Here is a 19,725-nt window from a genome sequence, read left to right as displayed (position 1 = left end):
ATGGACAAAAGGCAATTAAAGTTGCTGTATCTCAATCTCAGAAGGTAAAGGAGGGATAGACGTATACGTGGGTACATCATATTGATGAACAGGGACCTTCATATGGTGTTTTTAAAGGGTATTTATGGCAAATAATTAAAAAAATTCCGTGCCAGATCATCTTTAAAAAGTAGCCAAAGATGCGGCCGCATCCGTATCGTGTGAATAGCCCCGAATAACCCAATTGTCAAAACTTCTATGTGCGGATGCGGAGCCCGCACTTTGGTTTTGACACATGCGGACGACCCGCATCCGCTCCGTGTGAAAGGCCTCTTACGCACGCGCTATCTGTAAATCAGAGGGGCCGCGATGTACACAAACACGCTTTTAACACCAGTGAAGATATCGCAACAGCATTTGAAGCGGACTTTAGGGGGGGGGGAATATCACTTGAATAATATCTTAAAATATCTTTGCATCCGAACAGAACTTAATTTTGCCCTGCATATTTTCCGTTCAATCATGTCTGGATGTGTATGGTGGTTCTTTCCGAAACATTGTTATGTTTTCACATTTCTTATAAAATATTTCTGCTTCAAATTGCGTTCCAATATCATCATTTTGGTATTAAACTTATTTTCAAAAAATAGCTGGTAGTGAGATACTCTGTGGTCTTATTGCACAGAGTATGATCAGACACAGACTTAGTTCTCGCACAGAAATTCTAATCTTGAAATTTATCGTAATGTGAATTTCTTTGTTCATATCTTGGTGAGGTCGGTAAAATATAAATTTAGTTTATTTTTCTAGTAAATTTTTCTTATCGCACAATAATCCTTTCGTATGCCTAGGTGGAACAAGATCCACAGGTTAGAGTCCATTGCTACAGGTTAAATAAACTTACACAATTCTTAGCCAGAAATTGAAATGATTTGTGGTGTATTATTGACCCACATGATAAGGGTTTTTTAACCCATTAACGACGACTTTGATTTTTTTAAAACAAAAAATAATGACTGGAACCACTTCCACCATTTATTGGCAAAGAAAAAACTTAAAATTTAGAATGGCAAATTTTCTTACCAACCGGCGTTAATGGGTTAACAGCATCACAGGCCTCCGGGCAAAATGATGCTCTGAGGTCCCTACTTAGTTGGAAGTGCAAGCCTATCAATCAACATGTTAACTTTCAAAAATCATAGTGCCGGATCTCATTATCACAGGGGAGCTCCCAACATAGCCTGTGATCATGTGTTAAGACGGCCCTGTACACGACTGACAGGCAGCTGAATCAAAAACATCATAAATGAAATTATTTGTGGGGAAGGAATTAATGTGATATATGATCACTTTAGGCTTTAACCATTTCACAACTGACGGTACTTTGAAGCACAACACCAATTTTTCAAACCCCCGTAAAATGCCTCACATACGTTGTTGGGTGTTGGTATTTCGAAGTATAAAAATGCTGCATAACTAATACTTCATGCAGGGGCGTAGCCAGAAATTTCGTTCGGGGGGGGGGGGACCAAAGTGATAGAACAATAGATTTGGCCATCTTTTTCCCTTTTTTCGGTCATTTTCTCACATTTCGGGGGGGGGGGGGGCACCAGACCCACAAGTTTCTCCCCTAGCTACGCCCTTGACCTCATGATTACCAGATGACAGCACAAGTGGGGGACAACTAGTTTTTTTAAATATTTTAATTTATAAAGATCAGTTAGATGTTTCGCCCAGTAAAAGTGTTTACTGCATTACGCAAAAGTGTTTACTGCATTACGCAAAAGTGTTTACTGCATCACGCAAAAGTGTTCACTTGCATACACTTTAACGTAATGCACTAAACACTTTTTTGCGTAATGCACTAAACACTTTTTTGCGTAATGCACTAAACACTTTTTTGCGTAATGCACTAAACACTTTTTTGCGTAATGCACTAAACACTTTTTTGCGTAATGCACTAAACACTTTTTTGCGTAATGCACTAAACACTTTTTTGCGTAATGCACTAAACACTTTTTTGCGTAATGCACTAAACACTTTTTTGCGTAATGCACTAAACACTTTTTTGCGTAATGCACTAAACACTTTTTTGCGTAATGCACTAAACACTTTTTTGCGTAATGCACTAAACACTTTTTTGCGTAATGCACTAAACACTTTTTTGCGCAATGCACTAAACACTTTTGTGTAACAGTAAACACTTGTGCGCGTAATGCAGCAAACGCTTTCACTTGCAGTGAAACTTTGCAGTGGAATACTGCTTTTTCAAGATGTTCCCTAACAAATATGTATAAAACAAATTATGGCTTTCTTTGTGGTAAAACAAATAAATACATATTCATTATTAATATTCAACATATTTGAATCGGTATTTTCTATTGAAAGCGGCTGACGAAACTTTCAAGTACGAGGTAACAATTCGTTGTGTACTGAATAGTTTTTGAAAAAATTATTTTTTTGTTTTTAGGCTTTAATTAGAACTAAAATGACCTAACAAAAAAATTACATGATAATTATTTCATTTTTTCATAATGTTGTAGTGAAAGGGTTGAAGAGAATTTATTGAACCAAAAAATAAAGTTTTAAATTTATGTAATTAAAATATTTTATTTTATTTCATATCATTAAAAGATATATTTTTATGTAACATAAGTGTATTTTTGTAATTGCTAAAGAAGCTTTATAAGGCCGTTCTACTGAAATTTAAAAAAAGACCATTAACATTTTTCAAAACGCGTTTTCTAATTCATCTCAGTAACACAGTTCTAGAAACAATTCATAAACACACAATGGTCATCTCTCTATTTTACTTAAACATAATTAAAGTTGATATACATTTTTTGTGTAAAGCTATACAGACACATACCTAAATGCTAAATCCGCAGCGTCAATAAAAACGATTAACGTATAAAATTAGGAATCTCACATATAGCCTACCCTACATCCCACTAGGTCTGATTCCTGTGTAGATAAGTTGGGCATTTGCCCAGGACCCCTAAATTTGAAGAATATATCTTCGCTAACCAACCAAGCATCTCTAATCCTAGTCGTGGGGGGCCTATAATTCCTTCTTTGCCCAGGGGCCCTTCAAGTCAAAGTCAGGTCCCTGGTCGCATCAATACCATACTGGAACTGAAGCGTTCTTCTCTTGATACTTTTCTACAATAAATAATCAGCGGCGTCGAGTCAGTCATAAGGTGCTTTGGATGCTCGAGCACCCTTGGTATTTTTTGGGCACGAGCAACCCATAATTAATTCATAAATCAAAATTTCCTACAAAAAGCTTTAGTCGATCTCTCACCCACTGGTCTAAATCACTTCCACTGTTCCTCTGAATAAACTACTGTGTACCATATCGAGTACCATACCGTACCATATAGACCACATCGAGAAATTTATCGAGTCAAAAACTTTTTTTGTAGAAAAGAACAAAGACGAGTATATAGATGAAAATCATGAATAATTTTTGACAAGTTTTTAACGGCTTAGGCAGAAATTAATAAGTTTCAGGGCACCTATATAGTAACTCTTTAGCATCTTTGACAATCTTGTTAATATTTTTGTCCAACAGGAAATGCAAAAAAAAAAATTTTGAGAAAAGTACGCTGGACACACACAACTTCCTTTGCGTCACGCTTCAGACTTACAAGAAGAAAAGTGAAATTGAGAAATTTTTATCCTGTTTGTATCTGGTTCAGTAAGACACTGAATTAGGTAGCCAAACAATATTGTGACTCTTGGGCATTAGACCGGAAAGAATTACTGAAATCGCAGAGGCCAGTTACGCCTTTAGTTAGAAAAGAAGTTTGTGCATTTATGTCCGCATCAAACACATCACTCGCGTAACTCCGTCGAAGAGCTTGTGTCGTTTTGAAATTTCATAAGCAATACGGATAACCAATGGCTAAATCGAATATTTTCATGCAGGTAACTACTTTCTTCAATCTCTGAGAATTATTAAAAAAAGAAGTTAAGTGTTTGAAATATGAATAATCTCTCATATTTAAGAAAAATATGTCGTATGGTTTTGCCTCTAAAATCTATCTAAAGACGAATATTTAAACAAAAGCAAAAAACTTATTTACGAATGATTGTTCAGTCGTATTACATGCACAGGCGAACTTGGTTAATTCGAATTTTAGGATGATTCGAACTTTGATTCAGGTATACTATTTCACTTGCAAAATGACTCTTTTTTTTCAGAACTTCAGGCTAACTTTTAGTCGTCCTTTTCTTTATTCCGTGGCTTACTGATATTTTCCAGAATATAACATGTATAGCCTACATTAAAACATCTATATAAAAAATGCATTCAACAAAATCTGAACTTCTTTGTTTTGACTCCAAGTAAGAAGCGACGCTTTCGTTACCAGTTCCAGGAATTGACTTCTATCTTTCCGCCGCAGCTGTTTTAGTAGATCTTGGATGATTTCACTAGCACCTGCCAATATCAGATGCAAATGACTTAGTCAAATAAATACTGTTAGTTTGCGTGTGTTTAGTAACCAACTTCTCCACAGACGGAATGTTTGAAAGCCGCAGTGCTAAACGCCCAGTCACTTTTCTGGTAAAATGTGGTGAAGGTTCACGTCTCTCTAGCATTATCGTTCGTGGTTGTTTTTTTGTTTTTTTTTTCAGAATATAAAATAGCTTACTAACATTTTTCACCATTTCCTAATGAGGTCTATACCAGAGCTGGACAAATCGCAAAAAAATATAGGCGCCAGAAAAAAATGTTAAGCGCTAAAAAAATTTCCACCCGAAAAAAAGGTCTAAAACAATGCTTCTTTTGACTTTTCCAGGGCATACTTACCCTCTTTCATGGTGATAGCTAGGCTGCTATAAATTCCAAATATTTTGAGCTACTCTCATCCTGCAATTTAGTAAGTAAACAAATAAAATTTTAGGTATACCAGTTTTTTAGTCGCCATGGTGACCTACTTCACTAACTCTGGCCATATCGCAATTTACTGCTATTAATGAGATGGGTTGGAAATGAAGGTGCTGTCTATTGGTGGTCGCCTCCAGTTCGTTAGAGAAAATATTACACCTATATCCTCTCTCCGTTTCGAACCCGGGACTGTATCAGCAGAGCCGTCTCAAGACCATCATGGGCCCCCGGGCCAAATGATTTTTGCGAGGCCCTACCTGGCAAATTCTCGAAAATTTCAACCAGATCTCATTTTGTGAGGCCCTTCGTCGCTTGAGGCCCCCGGGCAGTGCCCGGGTGGGCCCATGCGTTAAGACGGCACTGCGTAACAGCAACCTTCACAGTGGTAGACGATCATCTTACCACCACGCCACTCGCCGTGGTGATCTGGCTCCTGGGATCCAGCCCTAGTCCATACGCTTGCTCATCTCTAAGAAAAAAAATTCTGTTTGACTTACGGGATGTGGATGTGGATATCAGTGAAGAAGTTGAAATAAAAGGACAAATAGAATCTTCTCATGTAGAGGATGAAAACGAATCTATGAAAGCAATTAAAGCAATAGAGGTTCCTATTCCAACACTTATAGAGGCTATGGACACGTTAGAAAAAAATTATGACTGTTGTGAAAGATGTTCGAAAACCATATCATATCTTTCAATCTCTAAATCAACTTGAAGATTTTGTGCAAGAGCATCCAAAAAAGAAAAAATGATAATTAAAAATTTTCAAATGAAATATTATTCTTTGACATCCAATGTGCGAAAGATGCAATCACACAGGGGCCTCAAAATATTAGTGGCCTTAAAACTGGATTTTATCGCATTGATTATTTATAATGTTTTACAATAACTGCTGTAAAAAGCCAGAACTTGAAATTCTATTGATCAATTAGTGAAAAATATGTCGATTTATCAGCAGCGGTAGTAAATTTGCGGCCCTCCGCATCCTTGAATGGGACTTGATTTATGACAGCACCCCAGACTAAAATTTTTAGCTGGCTCCTTATACTGATTCTCAAGATTATACCTAAGACCCTCAGAGCCCTTTCAGCCTTTCACAAGAGGGGGGCCCATTGTCTTAACAGCGCCATGAGCTCTCGGGAAAAGAGACTCTGGACCCTTCACCCTTTCAGTTTGAAGTGCCAGTCACCTCGATTCAAAATCTTATTTCATGATGGACATTATTTTATTTCTGCATGTCTTCTTGACGTAAAGCTCTTATCCACCTGCACTACCTAGTATTCCCATACGTTAAGACGGCCCTGCTTTCTGGAACCTATTCGGAAAGGATTTTTGGTGGCGGATCCGAATTCTTTCGGATCTTTCAGCAGGCCTCCCCAAATTGAATTTCGGTGGATGTATAGAGCGAAAATGAGTTAATCTCTGGGCCTAACCCCTATCATATATCTCTCGCAATATTAAAGAGGGCCGCAAAACTGTTCTCGTACAAGGACGCTAAATGATCAAGTCCGGCCCTGATATCAAGGGTGGCCAACTTTTTCCAAGCTGTGCTACAATCAAGATTATTTCTGATGTGCGCTACGAATTTTGAATAGCAGACCATGCGTCCCTCTTTTACGGGACACAAGCATTTTCTCTGTTCCTGCAAGATATTGTTCGGCTGTCTCCTTATTTTTGCAAAAATATTGTTTGTCCGTTTTTGAGTTCTAAATTGCTTTCACCTTTGAGTCATAAATTCGATTATCACAATGCAGATTTTGTATGTACGTATACCGGTAGAAGTTCATCTTACTCACACCATAATGGGCAGACACCGGAACCTGAGGACTCTCCTCTCAGGGTGCTTGCCTCCCCCCCCCCCCAATAAACTTTATATGAGAGCTTAGCCTCCTACCCTCAAGAGCTCATGGATATACATTGTAATTGCATTAGACAATCCACGTCCCCCATGCGGGCGATTCTGGCAAATGGGACCTCCGGCAACTATGCGTAAAGATGAAAAATCGAACAGAAACGCATTGAATAGGAAGTCAACCCATAATTTTAAGAGTGCCTACCACAGTAAATATAGGTTTGGTAGCCTACAAGACCATCGTTCGTAAGAAAAGGATTGTTTAAAAGTTGAAGAGTATTCCTTTGAAGTCTTTGATTGAAAAAATGAAATAGAATTTCTTCAATTTTTGAAAAACGTCCGTGGGTTTTGGCCACCACTTTTTTATATGAACACTAGTTGTAACAAAGAGGAAACTGGCGTAATGAGTGATAGCATTTGATACATTTTCACAATAATTAAGAATTTCTGATTTTTTTTTTTTTTTTCAAGTATAGTTATCCTTATATTGTTGAATTGGATAACTCGAATTTTAGATAATTCGAACTTTTTTTTACTGTCCCCTTCAGCTTCGAATCAACCAAGTTCGACTGTATTTTACTTCCCTACAGTATGGGAGGATAATTTCTCAGAGGGAAATCACACGGAAGTGATTCAGATTTTCTCATTAAACGCATGTGCCGGCAGTTTTATAAAATCAAAGTGGTAATTGATGTTGAAAATATCATAAATTCAGGAAGTTCTCTAACCATTTTCAATGACTAATTTTGTTACGTGATTCATCATATTTTTTATTCCATGTAACAATCCTCTTGAGAAATGAACCTTCACTATTATCAAGGTCATGAAAGGGTCACTATGCATATGCTTCTCTCAATTATGCCGAATAAATCAAACATGAATGATTTACATCTTCGTGCTTCTTTTTGTTGTTTTAAAAATGAGTTTTAAAACGATGCATCATGTTCACGGACCATTTCTTATATGTCTTCTCCTGTGAAATGAGCCGTGAATTTGTTCACAGAAAAACGAAAATATTACAAATAAAAATACTCAGTAAAAAAATCAAATTCGATTATGTACTTTGATTAATGATGCTTTATGACTGGCTCATAAATCTTTCACGAAACTAACACTATTGTTGTTAAAAGTGAATATGGCCGACATTCGATTGGAAACAAGTTGCCTCTTATCATATTAAAAATCTCAAGAGTCTAGATATTTTGCCTGATTATAACATCAATTTCATATTCTAGGAGAATAAAATAATGATCTGAAAATTGAAATCGGAGGTTTGGAACATGATGTTCAGAATTGAACTCACCTTCGATGGAAAGATTTTAAAGTACATGTACTCATTGGAGCCAAGATTATAGTGTTATCTTGCAGAAAAAAAAGTAAAACCCCCCTCAGAAGGATAAAAAAATCTGAAACCCCCCCTCGAGAAAATTCTGCGTACGCCTATGCATGTACTTGAATGTTGGAGATTACCAGAAACGTATAAAAAGTTTCATGCGGTTTTTCCATTAATCATCCCATTTATATTATATTCATGCTGCTAATAGGAATAGTAAATTGTACTAACTCGGATTTTACAGTAAAATTGTCCTCGAAATTTTGCACATCCTCTCTGAATGCAATTTCGACCTCGTTTGTATATTAAAACTGCCACGCTTGCTTTCACATGCGATGATCAAACAACGTTTTTATTATGAATAATAGGGTTTTTTCATGGCTACATATACACTCATGTCCATAAATTAAGGATAATGCCAGCTCCGGCAAATAAAGGTTCAGAAACAAAACAAACGTTACTTATTCATAAAGCCCATTTATTAAACAAAAGATAAAGAACAAAAACGATGGTGTATGTATGATACCATTCATAAAAACTACGATTTTTGCTCCCTGGAGCAATTGTAAAAAATATCTCCTTTACAAAAACTTACTATTACATGGTTGGTATGATGGTTAATACATTGTATGTCTCCCATGCGATGAAATACAGTCCGTACAACGCCTAGACATGCTGAGTATCAAGTTATCGATCTGATCTTAGGGAAGATCACTCCACTCAGCAAGCAATGCTCTCCGAAGTTCCGGTACACATGTAGGAGGTGGTTGACGGGCTGCAACTCATCGGCCACGCATGTCCCACACATGCTCTATCGGATTCAAGTCAGGTGAGAATGCTGGCCATTCCATACGGGTTATATCCTCAGATTCAAGGCATTCGTTTACGATGTTTGCTCGGTGAGGACGGGCGTTGTCATCCATAAACACAAATTCTGCTCCCATGGCACCCCTAAACAAACGTACATGTTGTTCCAGAATGATGTCCCGATAAATTTGGGCTTTCATGGTTCCGGTTTGAACATGCAGATCTGTTCTGGAACCCAGTATAATTCCACCCCAAGCGAGCAATGCTGCACCACCGTAACGGTGTCGTTCAATGATGTTGTCTTGGTGATAACGGGTACCTGGCGTTCTCGATATGAATGTCCGACGTGAATCAGACTGAAGCTAAACCTGGACTCGTCGGAAGACATCACACAAGCCCACTGTGACGATGTCCATATTGCATGTTCTCTACTCCAGGCTAATCGCTGCCGACAGTGAGTTGCCGTGAGCGGAACACATCTGAAAGGCCTGCGAGCATATAGACCGATATCTCCCAAACGTCTGTACACGGTTTGCCTTGAAACTGTGGTACCCGTGGCTACAGATAGCTGACGAGACAGGTCGGATGCTGTGCTCCATCTGCTTCTTTTGGTAGTTACTCCAAATACCGGTCTTCATTCGGCGTTGTAACTCGGGGGCGACCTGTACTGTAACGTCTACTGACATTTCCGTTATCTTGGAATCGTTGCCAAAGCCTAGAGATGACACTTTGGGCAATTCCAAGTTCCTCGGATACTTCCATCTGAGTACACCCACATTCCAGGAGGCCGATAATTCTACCACGTAAAAAATCATCCACATGCCTCCTCTGTGTCATAACTATTCACTTATGGCACTGAGCGCCTTACAGAACTCTTGTGAACAATTTCACTTCTTTGCCACCATTCCTTATATACCCCTCTCTTACACTCTCATCATTGTGACGTACTATCGGCATCATCTGGTGGCTTCCTGAAATTTGCATATCATTCTTGCAGATGTCTGTGATAATTCTACAGGTGAAATTTTTACTTTAGATTTCGATTTCCGTGTGATTCTGAATTATCCTTAATTTATGGACATGAGTATATTTAAAATTTGCATTAAAAACCCAAAATATGTCATGAGAAAAATATATCGGGCTTATCAATTGTGTTTTGCATTGCTAAAAAGATGTTGAAAAAACTGAAATAAAACAATGTTATTCAGAGTCCATCGCGACAAGCCCTTCACGCTATAGAAAGAGAGAATTGAATAAAAGTACTATTGGCAGGAATTTCTTTCACGTGATATTAATGGACAGCACTAAGATCGACATTGTCTTTTATCAGAAAAATGTCATTACTCCTTGATGTTAGACGAATGTTGCAATCATCGAAACATGAAATTTTGATATTCATCAGCAAGGAAAGAATATTAAGGTTTCTAATATAAAGCCAAGATATTTTTAGTGCATAGGGAGACCCTAAAAAAAAATACTCTTTCCTGACATTACCTTCAAAATGAAACATTGAGATAACAAGTAAACAATAAAAGTTTTGTGTTTAAACAAAATTTATGAATTCCACAAAAAGGCATAATTTTAATCTCTTTCGTGTAGATAATCATTGAACGTTAAGTACAGTATATGGCTGAACCAACGTTTCTCTCTCTTTTCTATGCAAAGCGCACGTAATTCATTTTTTTATACAAATTTTGAAATTAAAAAACAAAAAAACATGGAAGAAGAAGATAACGGTCAGAAAAACTATTTTTCAGATGAACTTTCTCTTTATTTGCATCGAATCGAGCATTATCTTCTTACAATTGTTTTGTTTTTGTTTTTTTGGTTAAGCGAGAGAGTATTTGTGATTAGATGGAACCTCCTTTTTTTTTCCTTGAGTTAAGATGTTCTTACCGTTTCTTCTCATCATATCACTGTAACGGCCGGAGCAGTCATTTTGACGGCTTTTGATTTTGAAAACAGTATAATCTCGACAGTATTTGACGTACACACTGAATTTTCGGTGACTTTTTTCATTATTTCTGTATTTCTCTTTGTGTACAAAAATTTTAAGACATGGAATGTTTTGTTCGTGAGATATCGTTTTAAAATTTAGAAAAAGTAATTATCTTATATCAGCGTGTCACTTACTCTTCATTGATGTGCCGTAAGTAACACTAAAAATTTCGAAAAACATTGTAATATTTTTCTGCAATATTTCCCTTTCCTCAGTTGAAATTCCAAGCAATAATATGAAAGCAACGTATAATTTTAAAATACTGTATGTTAACCATGGCTCTCAAAAAAAACTTGGGGCTTTTTAATTTTTTCTTCAATTTATATGGAAAAAACGAACGTTGAATAAAATTTCTGAAACCAACCAAAAAAAAAATTAATTAAGAACAAGCAGATTAACTCTGTTTTCACGTGTAAATGCAGGAATAGCACCAAATAACAATGATACGGAAAAGTTTAGAATTTTTTTACTCACTTTACTAGCAGAAATTTCCGATACTCACCCACCCACACTCCCCCGAACGATATACGGCGATGCTAGTTATTTTCGCGACAGTTTTAGTTTCTTGTTACGGTTCATGTGCTGCTCATGGCTATTACGGATGATTCTTATCCATAGGCGGGATACGGAGGGGCATGGGGGGCATTGCCCCCCCCCCCCAGCGTCAAAGATGAAGTCAACTGATCTAATGCATGTCTATATATCAATTGACATCATCATCATCATCGTGCTCCCCCCCCCAGACTTCCAAGTCTATCTCTGCCTATGTTCTTATTGAGTTTTGTTTACAGCGAGTATTAAAAAACCAAAAATATAGTATTCAGGAATGGAAGAGTAGAGAACTTTTTAGCGTTTCTATCTCCGGTGAAAAGAAAGATACAACTGTCGCATAAGAGATGAAAGCTTAAACCACTGTGGGGACCCCCTTTCTTATTTTATCTGAAAAGACACTAAAGGCAAGGGGCATCTAGAAAAACAGGTGGCCCCTGCTGTGGGTGGAAGATGGCGTTCGTGTGGGTGAAACGCATGACTAGTGTCAACACTCTCCGTGATTGGCTATAGGGATTCATGGCAAGAAATAAATAATTAAAAAAAGTAGGACCTAAAACCAAAACTCCTGCACCCATAAAGAGCCTCTCACAATGGTATCGGTGCTCTCGTGGAAGAGGAACACTTCCTGTAATCTATGAGTGAATATCCGAATTCATTGAAGCCTATTTTCGGAAGAAAGAAAAACTGATTGAGAATATTCGTCTGAATGTAAGCCTATATCTGCATGTAGAACTAAATAAAAATTGTTTCGTTATGGAAAACTCAACCAAGTAACGATATAATAGATAACGATATATATATATATATATAATTGTGTGTAACAAAAAAAAGCACGACAGTGATATTGACGGGGAAAATTTCTAGGATATCACGCCTAAATGTTGTTGCTCTTGTCATGGATTTTTGATAATGGTAACCAATATTTTTTCTAATTTAAAAATTTTAAACGAATAAACATCGATTCAAAACGGTATTTTTTCAGTATTTTTTTCAAAATCAAAGAGAAAATCGAAATATTCTGTATAAATTATCATCATAAACCTGATATATGGGAACTATAACTGTGGCGAAGGAATACACTCTCAACCTTTCTCTTCACTGCAAAGTTAACCTGAAACAGACTATAGGCTAGCTAAAAAGACTATTCGCTTCGCGGGGCAGCAGAAATTCATTATATTCTTCAACCAAGAAAAACACTATTTCTTATTTAGCTATAGTCTCTATTATCAAAATTGAGGAAACTTTTTTTTCTGATCGTTCACCTGGCAAGCTCAGTTTTTGTTTTAGTTAGACTTTTCAGAACTCTTCATGCCACCATATGCTTTGAAAAAGGTTCCTAGGAAACAAAGGTTCATCCGCAATATGTAGAAATCGCTCTTATAGAAGACGGACGTTTTTGAACAAAAATATTTTATCAGTACTAAATTAATCTTTCGTGAAATGAATCTACTGCTGAGGAGACTTATGATGCAAACTCTGACAATGCAGATCATGACTTTTTGCTATATCTACCCGAAAGAGAAAATAGTGATTCCGAAAAAGACTGGTCTTTCATCAGATAATACCGATGAAAAAGACAAAAATATATTTTTCCTAATTTGTGCACTTTACAAATTAATTTGTAGAATGGAATTATATGAAGTGCTCATGTGTTAATTAGTAAGTGCTATAGTATTTTTCCCCAATGGTGCAAGTTCATGACGGGGTAAGATTATATGTTATCCACATTGTGTGCGAACAATTAAATAGTGTGAATATAAAAGACCTTGATATACATAAAAAGGCGCACATCATCAAAATCGAACAATGTACGTTCTATGTTGGTGCAATGTTTATCTATATTTTTTTCGTGGAAAATCTTGTCAACACAGTTGTCCTCTACATTTTCATATTTAAAGTTGGAAAGTCATTTTATGGACCCTATGAAGTTCGGATCTATCAAAAGAACCCACTTGGTGAAGATGGCGTCGCGAAGGAAATAAAGGGACCGCCAAGGTGCCAAAGGACCCAACGGAGAGGAAGAGATTGGGGGAGAGGCTGGGAGGAAGAAGTAGCGTGAGGATATGTTTAACCATATGTTTATCATTTGTTTCATAAATTACTTAATTCTAACCATATATAATCGAGAAAAAAATATGTACATAAAAATTTTTTATTATGCAGACCGCGTGAAGTGACGAATTTATTTGAGAACCTGAACTTTACTGGCACCCTGTATATTTTAGAAAAAAGTAAATTTCTTCGATTAGCCATATAGGACAACCGCTGTGGTGGTCGAGTGGTCATAGTGAAGGATTCGCATCGCGAGGATCCGGGTTCGAACCCCACCGGCACCACAGTGGTGGTCGGCTGAAGTTGGTTTTCTGTGGTTTCCAACTTCGAGGCGCGAATGCGAGCCAATCTTCCCCTTGAAAAGTCTCGCAACAGGCCTACAACTTAACAAATATTCAATCATTACACTTCACTCACAATTTGAAGTATAGATGGCAGCACTGAAATATCAAGCACAACAATAGCTACGCACTCAGACTGTTAGGTGCATTCACTTTGTTCCAGACTCTGCCACGAAGCTGGGCTGGAAGAGATCTCGTCAACGGGATAAGTCCGGTGGCAGAGCCCCTGGCGTTCATTCATTCAGCCATGTAGGACAATGCTTGCTATTTTTTATTTTAAAAAATTAGTGTGATTAAATATATTGTGTTGAAAAGTAGCAACAATCAAAATGACTGCCGGTGGCCCTTATAGATATAACGTATAGTCCGGCCCATCTAGTGATATATATTAGCAATTGCTACCGCTGAGATAAATTGTAATGCTATCGAAATCCCATGACTTGAAGCCCTAAAGCAATTCAATGGATAAAGAGTATTACTGTATGTGTAGTCTCTAGAGAAAATGCATCCTTTAGTTAAGCACAGTCTATATCGCATTTGAGAAAATAAAGATTACATATACAAATTTGTAATTCTTAATAACCAATTAAAGTACTAACCAACTGTAGCCAAGGGATGTTCAACAACAAGTACAAGTACAAATACAAATATTGTATAAATATAAGGCCACAACAGGCAAAATGCTCAATGAGGTGGCTGAGAAAAAGATGGCCATAACGAATATGGATGTCATATATTTCTAAAATACAAATATTTACATATATTTCTAAATACCCAATTGAAAATGCAATCGTAAAAACTAAAGACTGTATAAACATGATAACCCATAGTGGATTGCTTCTCTGAATAAATGTTTGAGAGTTGCTTTTGGTATTGATTCTGATTCAACTGAAGAGATCTGTTAATTGAGTTGCGTCTTCTAATCTTCGTGCATAAGACAGTCTTTTTTTGCTCCCCGTTGAGTTCTATTACCCGGATGGTTCTTTCTTATGAAATAGAAAATTCGATTACGTTCGAAATAAAATACTGAAATGCTGAAGATGACATTTTGATAAGTGGGAATCGATTTCGAAAAATAGAAAATAATGGGTAAAAAAACTCTTATACATACATCTAGGTTATTTGACATATTCTAAGATACATGTTCCAATTTGATTTCTTAAACTTTGAAATAAATAAGAGTTTCTGAATTTTTTGAGCAAATATGTTTAATACACGAAAAAATAATAATACATATCCATTTATACTTAGATATTAACACATGTACGTGTTAATATTCTTCAAAATTATAACATTATGAGGGAAAATTATGTACATAAAAAATTATTAAATTGGTCACAGGACTGCTCAAAAGCATATTTAAAAAATGAGACTTATCAAAAGAAATAAATATTGGCTATATCTCTTTGATTCATAAAAAAGGGATCGGATTGGATTTTGGCTTTTATTGGTGCAAGGACCTATTTAAAAGGCAAGCTGTGTCAGCTGAAAAGAGGAGGAGAATTACTCAAATTATAGAGGTACTGTGTATGAGTGACAAACCCAGTGATGAAAACTTTTTAAAACTAATTAGGAACACGTTGACAGAAAAATTTTAAAACATCCGATGTACATTTTGACTTACTTAACAGCAAACAAATCGTGTGTAGATCATTGTTTTACAATCAGACACTATTAGGGAAGACAAAAACTAAGCTTAAGGGGATCAAACTTACGTGGTAAACTCAAGGGGATCCATATGATATTTCTGGACCTGGAGAAAACACATCATCGCGTATTAGAAAACTCTTATGCAGGCAAGGCACCCTTTATTGCACATCTTTGAAGATTCAATGATTGCCAACAAGTTTTCATGGTGATGCACTTTTCAAAAAATGTTGTGCTCAAACTTTCCATTATTTTTCACCTTGTCTCCAATGAAATTAGAAAACAACAAGAATATACAACAACTTAATAGGCGCAGTTTGACCTAATTGGTCCTTGCGCCAATAAAACCAAAAAATCCAATAACTTAATGTTTCCGTGGGAAACCTCACAAAATATATACAAGTTTACAGTTTCCCTTATCAGACATATTTCACCTTTGATTTTTCTTGTCATCCCCGTCAGCACTCTTTTATATTTTGACCACCTTTTCTTTCTATATTTTCAGTGTCTTGCTGTGATCGGGCTGCTCGCTCAGCATCTCGAATGCTTTTTGCCAGATGAAGATGTTCGAGCTAGAATGGAGGAGAGAGCAGTTTCTTCCATTTCTCTAAAATCTCTTGAAGAAATGGTTGAAAAGCAACGTCATCCCATAACGAGTCCAAGGTTCCTTCTGATGAGACCCGAACTTCAAGGACTTCAAAATTATCATAGACCAACTGAAGGAGAACAATTCGCGGGAAGTGAATTCGCCATTAGATATGCTGAACCAATCAATCTTTATCATCCACAAAATCATTTTGAATTTTCCCCGATGGAAATACATGCTGCACCATCGGATACAATCCCTCTGTTTCATAGTTCGATGAGAAAGTTCAGCGACCATTCATCATATTGGTCCGAACCAGAAGACAGCGCTTACGTTGATGATCTTGATAGCAGTCGATCATCCAGGGACTTGAGCTGGGAAGAGAGTGACATCGTGAAACCAAGACAAGATGAAGTTGACAAAGATGGATGTCGAACAGTGGTCAAAAAAGTAAAAGACCCAGAAGATACATCCAGTGGTAAGAAAGTGAAAAGTATCATTATTTCAAAAGAATGTGAATATCCTAAAGGATATGGACCAGATGCCCATATACCAGGAGCAGAATCCATGGCAACCAAGACACCCGAAAGAGAAATCGTGCCTATTCGTGACCATGCTCGTAAAGGTTTCCTGCTAGCAAATAAAAGATTGGGTGATTCACTCTCAGCAAAAGACTCGGAACCTAGGGAACAAAAGAGTAAAGATCCCTTAGCAATGGACTACATTGACAAAATGTTTGCAACTCATTTCAAAAATTTTCCTTCATTTAAATTTAACACCCCATCGTTAGAGAAAGCTCATGACAGGTTTAGTGAAACTCTCACAAAACTTGAAGATAAAGACGACGACTTGGAGCCCGAAGTCATTCACAAACATTCGGCCATTCGTGAACAAGAGGATAAAGAAGAGCCTGCATCCTTCGTTCCTCCAAATAGTTCACGATATGGAAGTAACAGATCACCATTGGTAAGTGAAAAACTTTCTTACCACACACATCCTCAAACTGATGAAGGTTCTCGAGTTTACAGGGATGAGACTTCATTCAAGAAAACACATGGTTTACCCAAACATAACCACAAAAGCACCGCAAAGGACATTAATGACGATGAATCGTCAGATGAGAAATCACCGAAAGCTATGAAAAAGAGTTTTGCTTATTACCGTCGAGATAATCCAACTGGGGACCCAAACAACCAAGAATACGCAGAAGAATATGCTCATGGTAACTATCGAAGCTTTTCCACCAGCTACGACAGCGATCGTGATGGTCCAAAATGATTTTTTTCGCAGCTTTGACTTTGTTATGAAAGCCAAGCGACGAGAATGATTGAAAATATTTATTGTCTAAAATCTTTCATCTATTTTCGGCAGCACTTTTGATGCACAAATTGTTGTTCATAATCAAACGTATTTGGTTCGTGAGCTGGTCTTCATTGGCAAAGAATGCTTGTGTCAGAAATTTTTTTGTCTGAATCAGAAAAAAGGATTATGAGCCTAATCGGTCTATATGTGATAAAATGTGAAAAAAATCCTCAAAGTCTGATTTTGTATAAAATTTTTCATTCCTCGACAGAAGATCATTTTCTCGCTATATAAAATTCATACAACAGACATGCTATATGATCGAAAACATATTTTCAAAAAAACACTAGTGAATAAAAAAGAAATCGAATTTTACAGCACAAGCATCAGTCAAAGTAAATTTTTCTGATCAATTAAACGTCAAGTTTACTTTTGCAACGACGTTATAAAATACCACTTTCGAGAGCTGAACACGCTTTTATTAACTACGTGATTCATTCCAAGTAGAATGTTATGAACACCTGAAATAAAACAAACATAGATTGCGGAGATACGTCAAGAAAACGAACTACAGAATGTTTTAAATTCATATTTTTCCTCTTTTTTTTCCTGCACTCGGATTAGCTCAACCGGCACTTGCTTCAGTGATTTGTGACCAAATATTTAATTCTTTTGATGCTACATAAATACATGCTATACTACTGTTGGGGAAATGGTAACCTGTGATTTTCTTTCCAAAACGCCTGTAATAAACTATACCACGACAATGAAATTATTTTGGCATAGGTTCTGTCCGCTAAAGCTTCATAATGTACATAAATTAAATGTTTATGAATAAATTTAGTTTGACCCGTGGGTTAAATTTCAATAATTTTTGCGTGTTTTTCCTTCGAACTTCAATGTACATGCGTCCTAAATCCGAAAGTATTATTTGAATTTCTCATCAGAATTCAGTCTAGTATAGATAATAGAATATTTTCATAGATAGAATTATTTTTTCTTATTTATCATATTATCATAGAATTATATTATTTAACAGCAGAAATACCCAGCGTTGCGCGGAAAAAGTTGTAAATGCACAAAGTATGGCAGTTATAGCATTCATTGATACACATCTTAACATATTTCACAGTTTAGACCAATGATTCTTTACCTTTTTACCAGGTCACAACCCCAGAGGACTTCAAATTATACATTCTCGCACCTTCTTCAAATAATACTAATTTTAGAAGGAATTAATTACTAATATCAAAGAAAATTTTCCATCTCGCACTCCTGATTAAGAACCACTGGTGGTTTAGACCGATAAAATAATGGTCACCGATTCAAGTGAATTGTAGTTTCATGGTGCTAGCTGAGGTTGGCAACCCAATTTAACTATTGCGCTTTCCCGTTTTACCAAAGTTCGTCTCTGATGTATGGAGCAAGTACCTGTTATTTCGTACCTCCGTATAAAATACAATCAAACCTCGTTATAGTGAATCTGGCTTATAACGATCATAGGTGAAGATAGACTTGAAAGGCTGGGTGGGGGGCACGATGATGAAAGCTGGGGAGGCATGATGATGATGTCAATTCATATATATATGAATATACATTATATCAGTTGGCTCCGTCATTGACGCTGGAGGAGCAATGTCCTCCCTATGCTCCCCCACCCCCGTATCTCCACCCATGATAACCACCCTTTGGATATAACAAACGAAATTTTTGGTCGCTTTCCATAAGAGAATGAGATGATATCTTATCATTGGATTGGAAAAACGAACCAAATTTTTAGTTCCTTGAATTTCATTATGATGGGGGTTTGACCGTATTATCACCAAATATACTATATTTGGTGTATATACCGGAATTTCACACAACTTATGGTCCAAAATAACACCATTTTCTAGATTAATCATCATAACTTCTGTATTCAAGCTATTCAAAAAATTTGTTTTGCTGATATTTCCTGTAGAAAGATCAAGCGTTAATATTAAACATTTTTTTATTCCTTATGTAACTCAAATATAGATTTTTAAAAAATTAAATTTTGAACCATAGTTGTGTTATGAAGTCCCAACTATAATCCATCATATATTTCGTGTTATAAATCGCTAACGAACCATAGTTGGGAGAATCTACTTCAACTATATCATATATCCATCTTCATCTTTTCTAAATTCGACCCCAAGGGGGTCAAACGGGGGAATGTTCATAGAGAAATCTCGCCGAGCCAAAACCGCTGAAGTTCATTGTGAAATTTGGTTAGAAGTTTCGTTTCATCACGAATAGTGAAAAAGTAATGAAATGTCTTAGAAACGGCTTAAAATGAAGGGATGGGTAAAAATTAAAAAAAAAAAAAATCCGTCATTCATCACTAAAGGGTGTTTTCCATG

At 36.5% G+C, this 19,725-nt stretch overlaps 1 protein-coding gene across 1 annotated transcript; it reads left to right on the top strand.

Annotated features, from left to right (window-relative positions):
• Positions 1-3,767: 3,767 nt before the first annotated feature.
• On the top strand, positions 3,768-18,201 carry LOC149085215 (uncharacterized). The gene is made up of 2 exons (XM_089233932.1): positions 3,768-3,909; positions 15,962-18,201. Exons 1-2 carry the CDS (start codon positions 3,883-3,885, stop codon positions 17,318-17,320), a joined length of 1,386 nt encoding a protein of 461 aa, XP_089090058.1. The 5' UTR covers positions 3,768-3,882; the 3' UTR covers positions 17,321-18,201.
• Positions 18,202-19,725: the final 1,524 nt, after the last annotated feature.

This window comes from Pholcus phalangioides, unplaced genomic scaffold (assembly GCF_987345545.1).
Source record: "Pholcus phalangioides strain wild (caught in Gottingen) unplaced genomic scaffold, Ppha-v1.0 ptg000007l_1, whole genome shotgun sequence".
In the NCBI taxonomy this organism is placed as follows: domain Eukaryota; kingdom Metazoa; phylum Arthropoda; class Arachnida; order Araneae; family Pholcidae; genus Pholcus; species Pholcus phalangioides.
This window is presented reverse-complemented; position numbering and strand designations above follow the sequence as displayed.